This window comes from Mesocricetus auratus, unplaced genomic scaffold (genome assembly GCF_017639785.1).
Source record: "Mesocricetus auratus isolate SY011 unplaced genomic scaffold, BCM_Maur_2.0 Super-Scaffold_4256, whole genome shotgun sequence".
NCBI lineage: Eukaryota > Metazoa > Chordata > Mammalia > Rodentia > Cricetidae > Mesocricetus > Mesocricetus auratus.
Genome location: NW_024429182.1, coordinates 128,598,192 through 128,615,302, shown reverse-complemented (window position 1 = coordinate 128,615,302; position 17,111 = coordinate 128,598,192). Strand labels below are relative to the sequence as shown.

At 45.0% G+C, this 17,111-nt stretch overlaps 1 protein-coding gene across 1 annotated transcript in view; it reads left to right on the top strand.

Moving 5' to 3' along the window:
- Igf1r (insulin like growth factor 1 receptor) overlaps positions 1 to 17,111 on the top strand; it is a 280,892-nt gene that overhangs the window by 208,240 nt on the left and 55,541 nt on the right. The window contains exons 3-4 of the mRNA XM_040730426.1: positions 10,126 to 10,438; positions 15,321 to 15,472. Coding sequence (XP_040586360.1) covers positions 10,126 to 10,438; positions 15,321 to 15,472 — 465 coding nt within the window. The remainder of the gene's footprint in view (positions 1 to 10,125; positions 10,439 to 15,320; positions 15,473 to 17,111) is intronic.

Genomic DNA, 17,111 nt, shown 5'->3' with positions numbered 1-17,111 from the left:
AGTAGAGAAACCGCAGCTTGAGTGTGCATCTTTGCAGATACCAACAAGATCCAGCCTTGAGGCCAGGCATGGTTCCACACACCTTTAATCCCAGCACTCTGGAGGCAGAGGCGGAAAGATCCCTGAGATCGAGGCCAGCCTGGTCTATGGAACAAGTTCCAGAACAACAAGGGCTACACAGAGAAACTCTGTCTTTAAAAAAAAATTCAGCCTTTTTTTTTTTTATTAATATTTTTTATTTTCCATTTTAAATTTAGATAAGAAACAAGGTTGCTTCACAAGTCAGTACGAGGTCCCTCTCCCTTTCCCTCCCCTCCTCCCGTGCCCTCCCCGCATCCCCCCCCCCCCCCCCGTTATCCCCTCATTCCCCCAGGGAGGGTGAGGCCCTCCATGGGGGTGTCCATAGTCTGTCATTTCATATAGGGCAGGGCCTAGACCCTTCCCCAAGAGTTCAGGGTGAGAGTGCACCTCACATTGTTCTATGGGAGTCCAAAGTCCGTGTGTATACTTGGTATGGGTACTGATCTGCTGCCCAAGGCTCAATAGATTACCTAGGCCTCCTCACTGACACCCAGATTCAGGGGGTCTTGATCAGTCCCATGCTGGATTCCCAGGCTGATGCCTGGGATTCTAGAGTTAACCTTTGTCTGGTCAGCTGTTTCTGGGGGTTAAACCAGCCCAGTCTTAATCCCTTTGATCATCAGTCCTCCCTCTCTGATACTGGCTTTCTTGAGTTCAGCTCAGTACTTAACCAGCCACTAAATGTAGTTTCTGTTTCCCAGACTCTCTGGCCATAGGATTGTAGGCTGGCACTCCCCAGATCTATGTCTAAAATCCATATATGAGAGAGTACATGCCATGTTTCTCTTTTTGTGACTGGGTTACCTCACTCAGGATGGTTTCTTCTAGTGTCATCCATTTGCCTGCGAATCTCATGATTCCATTATTTTTTTCTGCTGAATAGTACTCCATTGTGTAGATGTACCACATTTTCTCTATCCACTCTTCGGATGAGGGACATCTAGGTTGCTTCCAAGTTCTGGCTATTACAAATAAAGCTGCTATGAACATAGTGGAACAGACATCTTTGTTATATGAATGGGCATCTTTTGGATATATGCCTAAGAGTGGAGTTGCTGGGTCTTGTGGTAGGTTTATTCCCATTTTTCTGAGGAATAAAAATTCAGCCTTTTAAATTTTAAAAATGTCCATGAGATTTCCATTGGCTTCAACTCAATAAACAAAGAAAACTGAGCTGATACGTATTATCCCTTTATTATCATTTGGATGCTGGCCCCTTTTCCAGGGTATGTGTTCCCTTAGTTTTGTCCTTCAGACTGAGGTATATGCCTCAGAGAGTGGAAAGGCTGCCATCATGGGCGGGGGAGCTCTGGATGTGATGCCTGCGGCACAGCAGCCTGATGCCCTTGCACAAGTTACTTACTCTCTCAGTTGTCTCCAGTTTGGTCATCTACAAGTGAATGATTTGTGCCCTCTATGATTGTTAGGAGGACTAAATCATGTATATAAATAACATGCTTAAAGCATCATCAGTCATATGGGAAATAACACTGAAAGTTAACTCCGTATTAATAAGCAGTCTTGTATTTTGCCTCTGTGGTATAAATTGCATTTATGTAAGTGAGACTCAACCAGCTTTTATAGGAAGGATGACCTGGGAATTTTCAGTGATTTAGAAGCTCAGAATGAGCCCACTGAGTATGGGCATGTCCGTACTTTTCAGATCTGAGTTAGAACAAGTTGCCTTGGGCATGAGAGACCATAGTTGGTCTTTCAGGGTCAGCATATTCTACATCATTGAAACTGCTTCTGTGCTGTTAGAATCGGGTTGTAAGCATGGTCCAGAGAGCAGCCCTGTGCCCCCATGTGCCAGAGCTTCATTAAGAACCTGGGGACTGTGCACTGCAAGAAGGCCTATGTACCTGGAATTTGTGGGGGAAGCAGGCCAAGAGCAGTGCTGTCTGGCTCCTGAGAAGCAGGGGGCTTCCTTAGTGCTGCTTGTAGCAATGTCTCAGGGCTTCGTAGAGGTGTTTGGGATTGAGTGGGGACCACCTGTAAACTGCCGACTCTGGCTGTCTGTAGCTTGCTGCCTGCAAAGCAAAGCTTTGGAGGTGTGGAAGAAAGCAGAGAACAAAGCCAGAGAGGAGTAACAATGTGTGGCTTCTACCCCTCCACATGCACCCCAAGAGTCAAGAAACTTCCCGAGTGCCGTTGCTTTGTTCAGGGGTCTCCATGTTATGAAGCAAGCCAGCCCCAAACTGAGTTGGAAATCCTTTGAAAGCCAAGAAGGGGGAAAATGTCTTGTCACAACAGATGCTGAAAAAGTTGTGAGCTCTTGTGACTAGTGTGCAAATGTCCCTCACTAACATGCCGTGCTCCAGGAATGTTCAGTTCAAGTAAGCTTTTCTCTTGTGGAAGTTCTCGAGCTGTTACAGTCTTCCAGTTCAAACAGAAACTGAAGTATCTTGGATTCTGGCTTAAAATGATGTCTTCTCTGGATCTGTCTTCTGTCCTTCCAGAAACGGAGGTGTTTTGGTTTGGTTTTTGGCATAAGGCAGGAAATAGTGTTACCAATGTGATTTTATGTATGAGCTTTTAAGACACTGGTTGCCACGTGAAATTTCCTTTGCTTTGTAACTGACTGAATAGTGGCTACAGTCTTCCAAGCAGACACTTGCATCGATGCTGTTTTAAACTCTGTGGCTGGCTTTTATGTAATCAGTTCAGCTATGGGGCTCTCGTTCCAACAATGGGAAGACCATAAGTGTTAGGTTCTTGTCTTCCTTCTGAAGAAAGCATTTCTATTCCTCCTCATTCTTACTCTGTCTCTCCCTCCCCTCTCTCACTGTGTATATCACTAGTTTTACTTTGTGATTTAACCCTTTTTCCATTGAGTCTGCAGACCTTGCTAGGATGCAGGCTCTCTGAGCCTGAGAAACCTGGCTCACCAACACTTCATTCCTCTTTCGATGTATGCTTGTCTCACTGGACATGCCTGGTGCTGGGTAATTTATAAAGAAAAAAGTATTTACTTTTCATAGTTCTGGAGACTGAGAAGTTCAAGAAAATGGTGTTGGCCTCCAGTGAGAGCATTCCTACTGCTTTGTAACATGGCCAAGACATTGCATGCTGAGCTTGCCTGCTTCTCTCCTCTTATGATAAAGCCTCTACTGACCTAATGATGTCCCACCCTGGTGACATATCTAGTGCTAATTGTCTCCCAAAGGCTCCAACGTATGAACCACCACAATGACAGCAGCCAAATTTCAACGTGATTTTTTTCCCCAGAGATACATTCAATAATAGTAATGTATTTGCTTGGGGTATTAGATTGGGGAGAAGTATGTGAGGAGAGGTAAGAGGGCAGATTGAAGACCGTTTTATAAATTGAGAGCATTTGACGGACCTGAAAGGGTGCTAGATAGACAACACTCCCTATGCCCACCATGGGCTCCATGCCCCTTCTCTGTAGTCTGGTACAGTCCCTGCCAATAAAGACAATCATTCTGTGAAAACTAGCACTTCCGACAAAACCACAAGGAGTCCTGAGTTCTCTGGTCCATCTCCGCCTCCTTTGAAAGGCAGGAAGACATGCAATGCATTATTGGAAGCCTCCTCACTGGTTAATTTGAGAACCAAACAGAAAGTGTGACCAGCCTTGGTTGACATCTGTCCTTGGGCCCTTGGCGCCATGGTTGAGTCTGAGCGGAGCTCTACAAATAGATTATGGGGAGACTGGAGAGATGACTCCATGGTTGGTCGCACTTGGTGCTCTTTTTCAGAGGACCCAGGTTAGGTTCCCAGCACCAAAATAGTGAACATTGGTGCACACCCATCTGTACCTCTGGTTCCAGGGGATCTGACACCCTCCTCTAAGCTCTGGGCATCAGATATGAATGTGGCACACATACATGCATCCAGGCAAAACGCCCATACACATAAAATATATTTAAAAACATGCAATATTATCATTATGGTCTTAAGTATTACGTGTACTCTTGCCTTGGAAGGAGTCAAGTTAACTCCCACCTAAGCATATGTGAGAAGAAAGCAAGGGAGAGGGGAAGGATGGAAGAGGAGGTCTGCATGTTTGGCTACTGGGAATGATGCCTCCAAGGTCAGCCACAAGTCCATTCAAGGCTTACCTTCACTCTTCCATAGAGAGATGGTTGTAGTAAAGAAGTAAGAAAGGCTGCCTTTGAGCTAGGCAGCCAAGCCCTGTGCCACAGCCTGCAGACAGGTCTTATGGACACAGTTTCGATCCTGGGGAGCCCCATGGGAATCCTAGGAGCGGGTTTCCAAGGGATGTGTGGTTTCTTGACCGGAGAGACTTGCAGGCTGATACAAAAATGGCCTTTCAACCCCAGGCAAGAGTTCGGACTACAACTTAATATGGTGTTTTTTGGTTGTTCAGAGCGGTGCTCCCCATAGGCTCCAACAACACCCACAGTACCCGTTAGCTCCCACTCACTCCCCAGGCCTCTACTTACTGCCTGTCTTTCCCACTTTGCTTGCCTAGTGCCTCCCTCCTGCTTGGCAGTTTCTGCTACCTTACTCTCTCTGTGCCTGACTCAGACGCTTTAGCTTACCTCCACATCCACAGGCCAGTTTTGTCCCTCAGCAGTTATTGGGGTTAAAATTAATTGCACGGTAAAAACTTGTGTGGCGGAGGGGCCCCTCTTTCCTTGTGAAAAGTTGAGGCTCCCATCTCCTGGCAAAGAACTTCGGCATCTGTGCTTTGAAGATACGGTTTCTCGGAGCTTGCAATCGGTAAAGGATTTACTGACAAAAGCAAACAGGTTAAAAAGAAATTAGAATTTAATAAATGCAAGGACTCTGGGGAGGAAGAGAGTTACAAGGCTGATGTTCGAGACTCGATTTTTCTCTCCTAAAGAAATGAAGAGGAGTTTTTAAATATGCACACTGGCCCTGAACCTTTCTTCCTGGTCTTTGGCACAGGGCGCATTGTGACTTTCTGGCTGTTTGCGTTAAGTTTTGTTTTTATTGTCATCCCTGTACAAATGAATTCCAAGGAATAGAATGGTCTCATGAGCAAAATCAATTTCCTTTCCTGTGTGCATTAGTTCACAGCAGCTTCAGTTTCTTCTTTTTAAGGTCGAGCTGCCCTTAACCGTGCCCGTGTGTTCCTCCCTAGGAGCTGGGGAAGAGGTCCCCTCCTTTTCCCCATAGGGCTGTAATTGGAAATTTGGTTACTGCAGTAAATTTTAAGTTTGGCACTCCTGTAGAGCAACCATCCATCTGCTGGCGAGACGTGCTGCCCGGGGCTTTTCAAGAAATCCCTTAATAGTCCTGAACACTAATAATATTTATATACATCAAGATGAGACAAAATTTACAGCAGGCTTCTGAGGCTGGCTCCAGAACTCTCTAATCCTGGACGGCCCTGTGTTCTCCTGCTGCCTCCCAGAGTCCTCTGTACTGTAGAGAAAGTGGAACACTGCTTGCTTCCTGGTAGCCACCACAGATTTCTGGAGTCTGTCCTCTAGCAAAAAGTCAGCTGTCCTGCACATTCTTCTCTCCTCTGCATGCCCTTTCTACACTCCCTTTACACAATAGCAGATATGCATTTGTTCACAGCTGGCATCACTCAATGTTAAGGAGCCCATTGATCTGGTGGGGACCCATTGATGTGGTATCTACCTAAAAAGAATAGTTCTGTCTGTAAAGACAACGTTTTAACTTTACTGTTCTTGGTTGGGAAGAAGTTCCCATCACAGACATGCAACAGGACACATTTTTGTTTGCATTAACAAGTGTCTTATCAAGTGTCTATTTCTATTTCTCATCCTGGGAAAATGTAGCATTTACATTTGGTGGTAGCAGATTAAGGAGAGTGCACAAGGTTATTTTCCCCTGTTTTTACACGGTTGGGGCTATTACTACTACATATTTGACCTTGCTATCTGCTATGATGTGTCATTTTCTTTCCAGTGACACTTAAGTAAAGAGCTCCACGAGTTGACATTTGGTCCCCATTAATAATCTCTGATGATAATGGTGAGAATCCTAATCTGTTTTCCCTTCCTCTCCAGTAGTAGAGCATAGTGTTAGTGGGTAGCTGGGATGGCTTTACCAGGGAGACTATAGCTGATTATACTGAACTTTGTGGATCTGTGGCTTTTGTGTAAGCTGTAGAGGAACGGCGTAATCAGCAGCAGATTCCTTTCCCCTGGCCATTTTTCTGTCTGTTCTGCCCACTGTGGTCATCATGCCAACACTGTAGCCTGATGACCTTTCTAGGGTGAAAACATGACCCCTGCCTAAAACTTTAAGCAATGGTCACTATCCACCAATTGATTGGCTTGTGGTGCCTCCCCATTTGGCCCTACCCTGTTCCCAGCAACATCCCAGCCCATATTTACATGTGAGACTCTCTTTGAGGAATGGTCTTGATATGTCATCCCACCACCCTTCTGCTTCTCAGTGCCAATCTCATTGTCTCTGACGCCCAAGGCACTAGGAACACCATGTGCTTCCACAACCCCCTGCTGCCCCGTGTGGTGTCCTTTCCTTGAGGTCTGGGACTGCTACGGACCAGGTGTGCAGTTGTCTGGCACATAGATGCAGCCCACATTCAGCCAATACTGGGTGGGTGAAATACATGCAGAATAGATCTGTTCACTTCTGTCACTGATGAATTACAAACTGAAATCAACACAAATAACTCCAGTGCTTGTTTAGACCTCAAATACTGATGTGACCTGTGCAATGTATGCATGTAATGAAATCATCAAACTACATCATCTTCAGGTATGTCATTTTTCCATGTCTTCGAGTGGAAGAGTCAGTGATAGTGTTTGAAGCTAAAAACATGGTAGGCTGAAAAGTGAAATCCATTTTACTGTCTTCAAAATAATTGCTATGGTAGGCAGTGTCTATATTCTGACATTAAGGGCTCCTGCAGCTTATTTTCTTTTGGTGTGACCAGAGATAATTAACTCCTTATTTTGGGGCTAGAATAGATGTTCTAAAACAGCCAAAAAGCTAGTTTCAATGAACAAATGTCAAAACAGGTGAGAAGACTTTTCTCCTTCTTTTGTTCATGGCTCTGAAGGCAGGTCTTATTTGTGGGTAGTTAGTTGTATGTAATCGATAAAAGTTTATTGTAGCTGGAGTTTCTTGTCCCACCAGGTCCTGCTGCCCCTTCAGCCTCAGGTAAATACACAGACTAAATTATTACCCATACCTACTAATCTAAGTATTTTCACGTGGTCTTATCTTACCAGATAAGGGTCAGGACCTCATATTCCTTCTCCACTACATGGTGTCTCCTTGTGGCTCCTCTCTGCCTGCCTACCTTTCACAGAATTCTCCTCGTCTCCTTGCCCCACCTATCTTCCTGCCTCTATTGGCCATACAGTGTTTTTGTTTTTGTTTTTTTTTGTCAACCAATATGAGAAACATATATACAGAAGGACATCCCCTATCGTTTTTTTCATCACCTGAAGAAGTTCAGAGGTCAACAGCTCGGTATTAGTCTAGATCAGTGACTCCTCAACCTTTTTTTTAAAAAAAGGTTTATTTATTATGTATACAGTATTCCCTTGCATATATGCCTTCAGGCCAGAGAGGGTACCAAATCTCATTATAGATGGTTGTGAGAATTGAACTCAGGACCTCTGGAAGAGCAGTCTATGCTCTTAACCTCTGAGCCATCTCTCCAGCCCCTCTTCAACCTTCTTAATGCCACAATCCTTTTAATACAGTTCCTCATGTTGAGGTAACCCCCAACCATAAAATTATTTTATTGCTGCTTCATAACTATTTTTATTATGAATTGTAATGTAAATATATCTGATATGCTGGGTATCTTGATAAGTAACCCTCAAAGGAGCCGTGACCCACAGGTATATTTTAACTGAGATGTACCAATGAGTCATGATTCCATTTTTCTTATAAAAAATGCATGCTAAAAACCACTGGCCTAGGGGCTCCGCCATCTTGAGAGGCCAAGTTCCTTTGGTCTCACTCCGTCATGTGTTACCTCATGGTCAAAGATAGCTGCATGAATATCCATGCATTCCTTCTGTGTTGCAATCAGCAAAGAAGGACATGTACTGTGTTTTTTAAGGCATGTTCCAGTAAGCTCTAGGGAAAAAAAAGAATACTTATATCCCATTGTGCAGAACTCAGACACATGGCCATACTCTGGCCACAGTGGAGGCTAGGAGGCATAGGAGTCAAAGGGATGAAAGTGTGCCCAGCCAAATACCCAGAATTCCTGCAGGGGGAAATAACTAATGCTTCTGCAGGGGGATGACTTTAGAGAAGAATGCAAGATTACTTATGCCTTGGCATGTCATGAGAACCCTTTGGTTTTCTTACTGGGTTATGCTACTGATTGAAGTGTTGACAGTCTGGTGCCTGTTTTTAAATGCAGTGACACAGGAACACTTGGATGTGACTAATAACTGTATAGACAGACTGCTTCGACACCACAGGACAGGCTGACTCAGCACAGTCGATTCTGAAAACTGATCCTAATGTCATTCGAGGTTGCCCACAAAATGGCTATGCTCCTAGAACAGTAATGCATGGGGACTGAGGGTGTACTTGATGCTGGGACATGGCTGTAACGGGGGTGGTGTGTTCATAGTTGAGTCTAACGTGTGCTTTCTGAGTGGCTTGACATTTACTTGGGAATATTTGTATTTATCCATGTAAAGGCATGAAAGGATCTGGAAAAGGCCACATGAAAGGTTGACAGAGTAGCCTTTGGGGGCAGATAGACTTGTGTGTTCTTTATGTTATCTGTGATTGCTGGGGTTTGGTTTGGTTTTTAGCATGCGTTTCATATAAGAAAAATGGAATCATGACTCATTGGTACATCTCAGTTAAAATATACATATTTATATAGTTTTGTAATGTTTCCCAACAGTAACCGCCCCAAAGAAAATAGGGCACATGTAATGCTAACCAGATTTCATAGTTTCTTGATTTATACATTGTTCATGAGTAAGGCTTACAGACCATGGTGTGTGCTCATGATAACACATTTATGGAAATGCACAGCAGAGCATCTGTTCAGGGTATGAATGGTGCATCTGCGGTTACCAGACCCAGCCTTTAACTTAGCAAGGTTTATAGTTCGGTGGGCCCTGGCTGGGTGCACCTCGTGTGCTACCATCCTGTACCAATTGATCTAGTGACTTGCTCGTGGCTGGAAGGTTGTGCTGTGCTGAGAAGTTGCTGGTGCATGCAGGCACAAGCACCACCGAAGACCTTTAGTAAGCACAGTGGTGCCTCGATTGTTGCTTAATCCTCTTGAGTGCAAATTGAGCACTTGTCCATATCCTTGGTTTCTTTTTCTGGAGTTTCAGAAGCAAGAGACCAGTCACACAGTGACACACAGTAAAGTGTGTGGTTCTAGTTTGCTGTAACCCAGAGAGGGTAGAGCCCATCAAAGCGGGGAAGGCATGACACCAGGACTGTGAGGCAGACTTGACAGGCAGGAAACACAGAGTGAGCACAATTCACTCGCACACAGGAAATAGAGAAACCCCACCCCCATCAAAGTACTTCTCCCAGCAGGGCTCTTCTGCCTAAAGTTTCTATACCCCCCCCAAAGAGGCCACCAACTGGGGATTCATTGTTCATATCCATGAGTCTGTGTGCGCCATTTCTCCGTGTGTGTGTGTGTGTGTGTGTGTGTGTGTGTGTGTGTGTGTGTGTGTGTAGTGAATCCCCTGGGGTCTTAGAATGGATTCCTCATACCACCAAGGGCTGGGACCACAGTGCCTTGTATAATACTAGTAGCCCATATGGTCTCTATTTCTCTCTGTTCACCTGTGCCATGGGCTCCCTTTTAATAGGTGTAGTCATCCCATTTTACAGATGAGAAAAGAGAAGGGCAGGCTTGTTAGAACTTAATGGCACATCCCATAGCAAACCAGTTCATAAGAGAGAACTCAGTTGGCATGTGTTGTGTCCTTTCCCAGTGTGGGATTACCTGTGCAGACCTCAGAGGAAGTGTGGCTTTCCTAGCCTGTCTCTGGGACACCGTCGTGCTGGTGGTGGCAGCAGATGGCCCAGGGGAGGCTGTGTAGCCCTTCATCTCACCGCCTTCTCCCCCTGCTCCCACAGTGTGCCCGAGTGTGTGCGGGAAGCGAGCGTGCACCGAGAACAATGAGTGCTGCCACCCGGAGTGCCTAGGCAGCTGCCATACACCTGACGACAACACAACCTGCGTGGCCTGCCGACACTACTACTACAAAGGCGTGTGCGTGCCTGCCTGCCCACCCGGCACCTACAGGTTCGAGGGCTGGCGCTGTGTGGACCGCGATTTCTGCGCCAACATCCCCAACGCCGAGAGCAGCGACTCAGACGGCTTTGTCATCCACGATGGCGAGTGCATGCAAGAATGTCCCTCAGGCTTCATCCGCAACAGCACCCAGAGGTCAGTAGCTCTTGTCCCTGATCCAGGAGTTGAATCTGCTGCATATTCCATGAGGGCAGGAGCCACCCAGAGGTTCATGCAGATGGGGAGGCTGTTGGAGGGCACTGACTAAGCCTGTTTTAATGAGAATCTTGGATTGACTGGTCTGTTTTCATTTCTTTTTTTGTTGGCCTGCTTTGTTTTCTTTGAAAGTGCCTTGCTAGCACTAGAGAGGAAGGGTTAGCCTGCTGGCCAGGTGTCTGGATAGTCTCGCTCCCTGTCCACCTGCAGAGCTGAAGTCTGAGAGATGGTGATGGTAACTACAGACGCTCCTCCCTGGCTTCCTGTTCTAGCCCAGTGAGAGCTTTGGCAGTATGAGAGGAAGGGAAGACAAGTCCTCGCTAACATTCTTGTGGCCCAGGGACAGGTCTCCCACTTCTCAGTATAAGCCTGGGCTCTGCACATGAACTAGCAGTGAGGTCAGCCATGTTTTCTCCAGAACCTCCTTCCGCTGAACTCTGCCCCTTTGGTCCCTTTGGTTGTCTCGGTGGCCCCTGGCTTTCCTTCCTGAGGCTTCAGTGAGAAAGCAGAGATGTTCTTGACTAAACAAATGGTACGTCTACAACCTCATCATGGACTGATGTTCTCGAAAACAGGATGTTACAGCTCTGGAAACACAGGACAGTCAGAGGCCTGGGGTTGTTGTTTCCTCCCCTGAACAGAGCAGAGGGCTCTGCCTCCTGGGCTGTACACACAAATGCATTTCTGAAATCCTCAAAGTAGAACTAGGAGGCTCTGATTGCCTCTCATGCTTAGCTGAGGGAGACCCTCAAACCAGTCCCCAGCCTGTGAGAAGTCCTAGATCCAGAATCCATCCTGTGTGAAATCCTAGATCCAGAACCCATCCTGTGGGAGACCCTCAGACCAGTCCCTACCCTATGGAAAGCCCTGGATCTAGACTCAGCCTGTGGGAGGCCCTGAATCCAGTTCCCAGCTCATGGGAAGCCCTAGACCCAGACCTTAGCTTTTGTGGGAGGTCCTAGATCCAGTCCCTGGCATAGTCCAGCCCCCAGCATGGCTAACAATTCTTCCAGTACAAAATGTATAGTTTTGCTACAGTCACTTTCTATAAAAGCTGTCCAACATGTCCTCAATAAGAGGATTCCATTTCTCTTGTAGTATTTGGGGATGTTTCTATTATAAGCTGACCTCTGGATCAAATCAAAGATTGAATTTTCTTTCATAATGTTAAGATGTAAAGCAAATTCCTACCTGTTTAGTTATAACAGTACCATTATAACAATAAAAAAGGAAAAAATTAAATATTTAAATAATTAAGTAAGCCATGGAGTATAATGACTCAGAATTGTATGATATACAGTCTACCAAAAATAAGTTTTGTCATATTTTACTCATGTGTTTCAGTCTCTATTAGTCAACTTTCTGTTACAAAATACTTGAGGTGATCAGTTTATAAAAAAGAAGATGGAGCAGGGCCATGGTGTTGTATGCCTTTAATCTCAGCACTCAGGAAGCAGAAACAGGTGGATCATTGAGTTCGAGGCCAACCTACCTACAGAGCGAGCTCCAGGACAGCCAAGGCTACACATAGAAACCCTGTGTTGGGAAAAAAAGAAGAAGAAAAGAAAAGATGACGAGGATGGGTTTTAGCCCATGATTTTGGGGGTTTTGTTCCAAGGTTGATTGGTTCTATATTGCTTTTGGGCATGTACCAAGGTCTGGCAGACCTCCTGGTAGGCACTGCCTTTATCAAGCTGATGATTAAGCCATTACAGAGTGGGCCTTTAAGGACATTTTAGATCCAAACATTCACAGTCTTAGTATATGAAAGCGCTTTACTAGTTCACATCTTGAGCCAGAGACCCGTGTCTGGCAGCAGGTAGATGCTCAGCCACAGTCCAGGACCTTCCTTCAGGGGCTGGGGTAGCAAAGGGTAACTAGCTGTCGATGAACTCACTGTGGTGTCATCTTTGGCTGGCAACTGTCATGCCTCTCTACTCAAGGCATTCACCTGTGCTGCAACACACAGCGAGAGTGCTACGTATTCATGGGAGTTGGTTCTCCTTCCCTGCAGTGTGGTCTTAAAGCACTGGGCTCTTGCTCCTGCCCATTCTCACAGCCTTTTCCATTGTAAAGTAAAACACCACCAAGAAAAAATAGCTGTCCTTCTCTGGGCCTCTGAAGTCTATTTAGCACTTACTTGAAAGTGGTTTTTAAAATACTGTTTGTACTTTGTCTATACCAGAGTGGATTTTTGGAAACTCAGACTGTAAATATGTAATCCGAACATATCCTTATAAAAACATTTTTAAGTGCTAAATGATACCTAGACATTTTAACAAAGGGGGTGCGATTCATATTTTTCTATTTGAATAAAAACAGGGGAGGAGCAAGTGTAGTATTACCTTACAGCCCAGTCATGTTGACCCTGAACATTTACTGCACATAGATAGTTGTTTGTAATTTCTTTAGATGTAATACCAGGAAGTAAGGACAACTTGTGATGGGGGATGACCCTCTGTATATATGTTTCTCTTACTGGTTGGAGAATAAAACACTGTTTGGCCAATAGCCAATAGAGGCAGGAAGATAGGTGGGAGTAGGAGACGAGAATTCAGAGAAAAGCAGAGGAAGTCCACCAGAAGAGATGACATGTAGTCAGCTAAAGGAATAACAGGTCCAGGCATTATCCGGTAAGCCAAGACCACGTGGAAATACATAGATTATTAGAAATGGGTTAATAATGAAGACAGAGCTAGCCAACAAGAAGCCCTAGTCATTTGGCCAACAGTTTAATAATTAACATAGAGCCTCTGTGTGTTCATTTGGGACTGAAGTGGCAGGACCTGGTGGGACAAGAAAATCCAGCAACAACTTGAATGTCCTCTAAGAAGTAGTAAAGCAGGCTGTGGTACATCTACCCGTGGAATATTACTCAACGATGAAAAGATTGCCTTTCAAGGATAATTAGCAATGTGAAGTATGTCAGTCTCAGAAGTCATGCACTACATAACTGATTAATGTAACGATCCCAAACTGAAGGTGGAGATCAGTTTAGCAATTACCAGGCATTAGGAATAGTGAGGTGCGGGATAGGTAGACACAAGGGAGGACTTTGTGTTGTTGGAGTTGTCCTGGGTCTTGATTGCAGTGGGGTTTTATGCACAGAACCCCCACTACTGCCAGGTTGGATTCTTGGTTTAAACACTGTATTGTCATTGTATAAGATGTAACAACAGTTCTGAGAGTTGGATAAAGGATACTTGGGTGCTCTGTACCATCTTTGCAATGAAGCTGTAGTTATTTCAAAAATGTGCATTTATTTTTCAGGGGGAGCTAGGTTGGTGTTTAGTCAAATTAGAAAAACATATCACAAGGAAAGTTCACACGAAAGCCCCCTCCCGGGCTGGAAATATGAACCATCTTAGTTTCCCTTCTATTGCTGTGATGACCAGGGTAACTTACAGAAACATATGTTTAATATGGCTTATGATTTCAAAGGATAGAATGGGGTGGAGCTCAGCATTAGTCTTTTGAAACCTCAAAACCCACTCCCAATGACACACTTCCTCTAACCAGGTTACACCTCCTGGTCCTTCCCAAACAGTTCCACCAACTAGGGCCTGAGTTTTCAAATACACAGGCCCATGGGGCCATTCTCATTCAGACGCCACAAGATGTCGCTTGTGGTATTATGGAAAGCTAACTGTCATTTCTCACACCCTCGCCCCCCCCCCTTTGGCTACTGTGTCCAGTTTCCATAGGACCCTCTGAAAGCCTCAATCCCACTCCCCTAACCAGAAATAGGAAGATTACCAGAGAACTATTGGTTGCGTGTAAGCTTTTAAACAATACAAAATGTATGTGTGTGCTATTTTGGGAGAGGATGGGGGAGTTTAGTAAAATTTTAGCTATTATTTTACCCTGATTTTCTTTCTCTTCATACGTGCATTTAAGAACAATAATTTGACTGTAATGCTATCCCACACACACCCAGAAATTTGGATCATTTGTCTCATTCAGAAATCGGCCCAGCTTCCCGGTCCTGATTCTGCACACAGCTAACATCTCGGAAGGTGTAGTCCCCAGCTTAGCATTTTCTCTGCTGTTTCCTAAATGATGGTCTGTAAGCAGGAAGTACGCCGTGAGTCCTTCTGGCTCCTGATAGTGTGTGGCACTCAGGGTAGCATTTGAACCAGAACCTCATTACAGAGCAGAGGAAGCTCCTGGCTTTTATTGTACATGCAGCAAAACAATATTTGGATCAATTTACAAGTTTCTGCAGAGCACTGTCAAGATATAATTTCAGTTGTGCTTTAGCAAGACAGTAATGGGCCTGCACTGTGCCTCGTGCCTGGTGGAATCCCTTCCCGGGCTTCATGCTCTCTGACTTGGAGAATTAGACTCCTGTTAGTGGCAAAGATCCTGCTATATCTTCCCTACCCCTGCCAGTTTTTCCAGCCTCCTCTGGTGTGCAGGCAAGGGTCTCCTCAGAAAGCAGCTCCACTTTTCCCGAGACCCAGAATGCCTTTCTGTGATATGTCTCCCACAGGGACCAGCTTGCTCCATTCCTACGATACCCACATGCTTCTTGCATGGCTCATGTATTTTGTCTAGAAACACGCAGCACGCTTTCCTCCTCCTCAGTATGTGTTTGTTCCCTCCTCGTGGTTGTGGCTGGAATGGCTTGCCTTGGGTAGGCCTGTGGAGGAGAGACTGTGTGATCACTTGGATGCTTCAAGGAAGGTTCCTTCATGAAATGCTGCTGTAATAACAAACAGAAGGCCTTCTTGCTTTTCTGTCTGCTTTTGTTTGTTTGTTTGTTTTTATGAAGAAGATAAACTCAATTCTGTGGTTTTGGTCCACTCTTTATCTTCAACAGCATGTACTGTATCCCCTGTGAAGGCCCCTGCCCCAAAGTCTGTGGCGATGAAGAAAAGAAAACAAAAACCATCGACTCAGTTACGTCGGCTCAGATGCTCCAAGGATGCACCATCTTGAAGGGCAATTTGCTTATTAATATCCGGCGGGGCAGTAAGTATTCCACCGCACCAGACCCGCAGCTAGGTCTCTCCGCTTACTTGCATGAATGCTGGCCCTTAGTCACAACCAAAATACAGGCTTAGAAAAACAGCATGGGATATAAGTAAGCCTCTTGTGTGACGTCTCTCCTATGAGTTTTCCTGAAAGATAAAATCCAGATTGAAAGGCAGCCCATGTTCCAGCCATTAGCCCAGAGTTTATTCCTGTAAAGAGGATCAGCCCTCATCTCTGTTAGTCACATCTTACGCAGGAGAGGCCCGTCCTGACACACACAGACCTCAGCAGACATTGATGGATCAGACCCATGAGTCAGCTCGCTGTAGCTGCTGCTGAGTCCACACATCTGTATGCCCAGAGTTTGGGTTACTTGCCTCTGTTGAGACTGAACAAAGGGAAGGATTTGCTAAGTTGAGTTTTTAGGAAGTCTTAAAGGATGGTGGATCTCCTAATTTGCTTCTGAGAGCCAGGAAGATGTGCCATCCACCACTCAAGCCCCTGTCTGCGCCCTACAGACTCCCTTTCACTACATTATAGACAGAGTCCCTGGTACACTGCTTTAGAATTGGATTCATGAACAGTAGTTCACATCGGTGGCAACAGCATAACCCTGCAGTCTTCTTCTCTCTAGTCCTGTTTTCTTTCTTTTTTATCGTTTTCTTATTTTTGTTGGGAGTGGGTGGTTTTTGAGACAGCTTTAGCTATCCTGGAACTCACTTTGTAGACCAGGCTGGCTTCAGACTCACAGAGATCCGCCTGCCTCTGCCTCCCAGGTGCTGGGATTAAAGGTGTGTGCCACCACCACCTGACTTCTTTCTAGTCTTTGACTGCCAGAGAAAGGCCCCTCAATACATTACCTTCAGTTCTCTGCGACTGGGGCCACTGGATTGAGGTACTGAGAGTTTTATAAGTAGAATACTATAGGCAGAAGAATTTTTATTATCTTAATTTGTACTGGTAAATCTTTGGGGCAGTCTTTTATGGTAAATGTAGCTTATTTTTTCATTAATTATTTATTTCATGAATTCCCTTTCCATAAATACTTGTTAAATGAGTGAATTCTATTCTTAGAGTATAGAGATAATAGAAACAAGTACTGTTTTTGTTATTGGAAGTGGTATCTTTTTAGACTTCGGGTTTGTTTTTGTTCGTTTCACAAGCCCTTAGTTTTTATCGCCTGCTCCCTATCCTTCCACCATGGAGAGGACCCTGTTCCCCACACAAGAACTCTGACCCTTTTAGTACTAACCAAGTTGAGTTCCTGCTCATAATAGATTTATTCATTTTCTTTAAATTTTTTCATTCCTGGATATGCCTTTTAAAATTCTATTGTTTTACATCTTCCTGTCCTGTTGTGGGAGGTAAATGTTATTGGTAAATCCGGTCCATGCTGGGAATGGTGGCACATGCCTTTAGTCTCAGCATTAGGCAGAGGCAGGCAGATCTCTGGGAATTCAAAGCCAGTGTGGTGTACATAGTGGGTTCCAGGACAGCCAAAGCTCTTGGCTTGCACTCACTGAGGTCATAGGTCATTTCCAGGGGAACAAAACACAGAGTTAGCTGCAGCCACTCTTCTTTCCCGGTATAATTTCCCTTAGTCATTTAAGTGTGAGGATTTGTCCTCTACACTTTT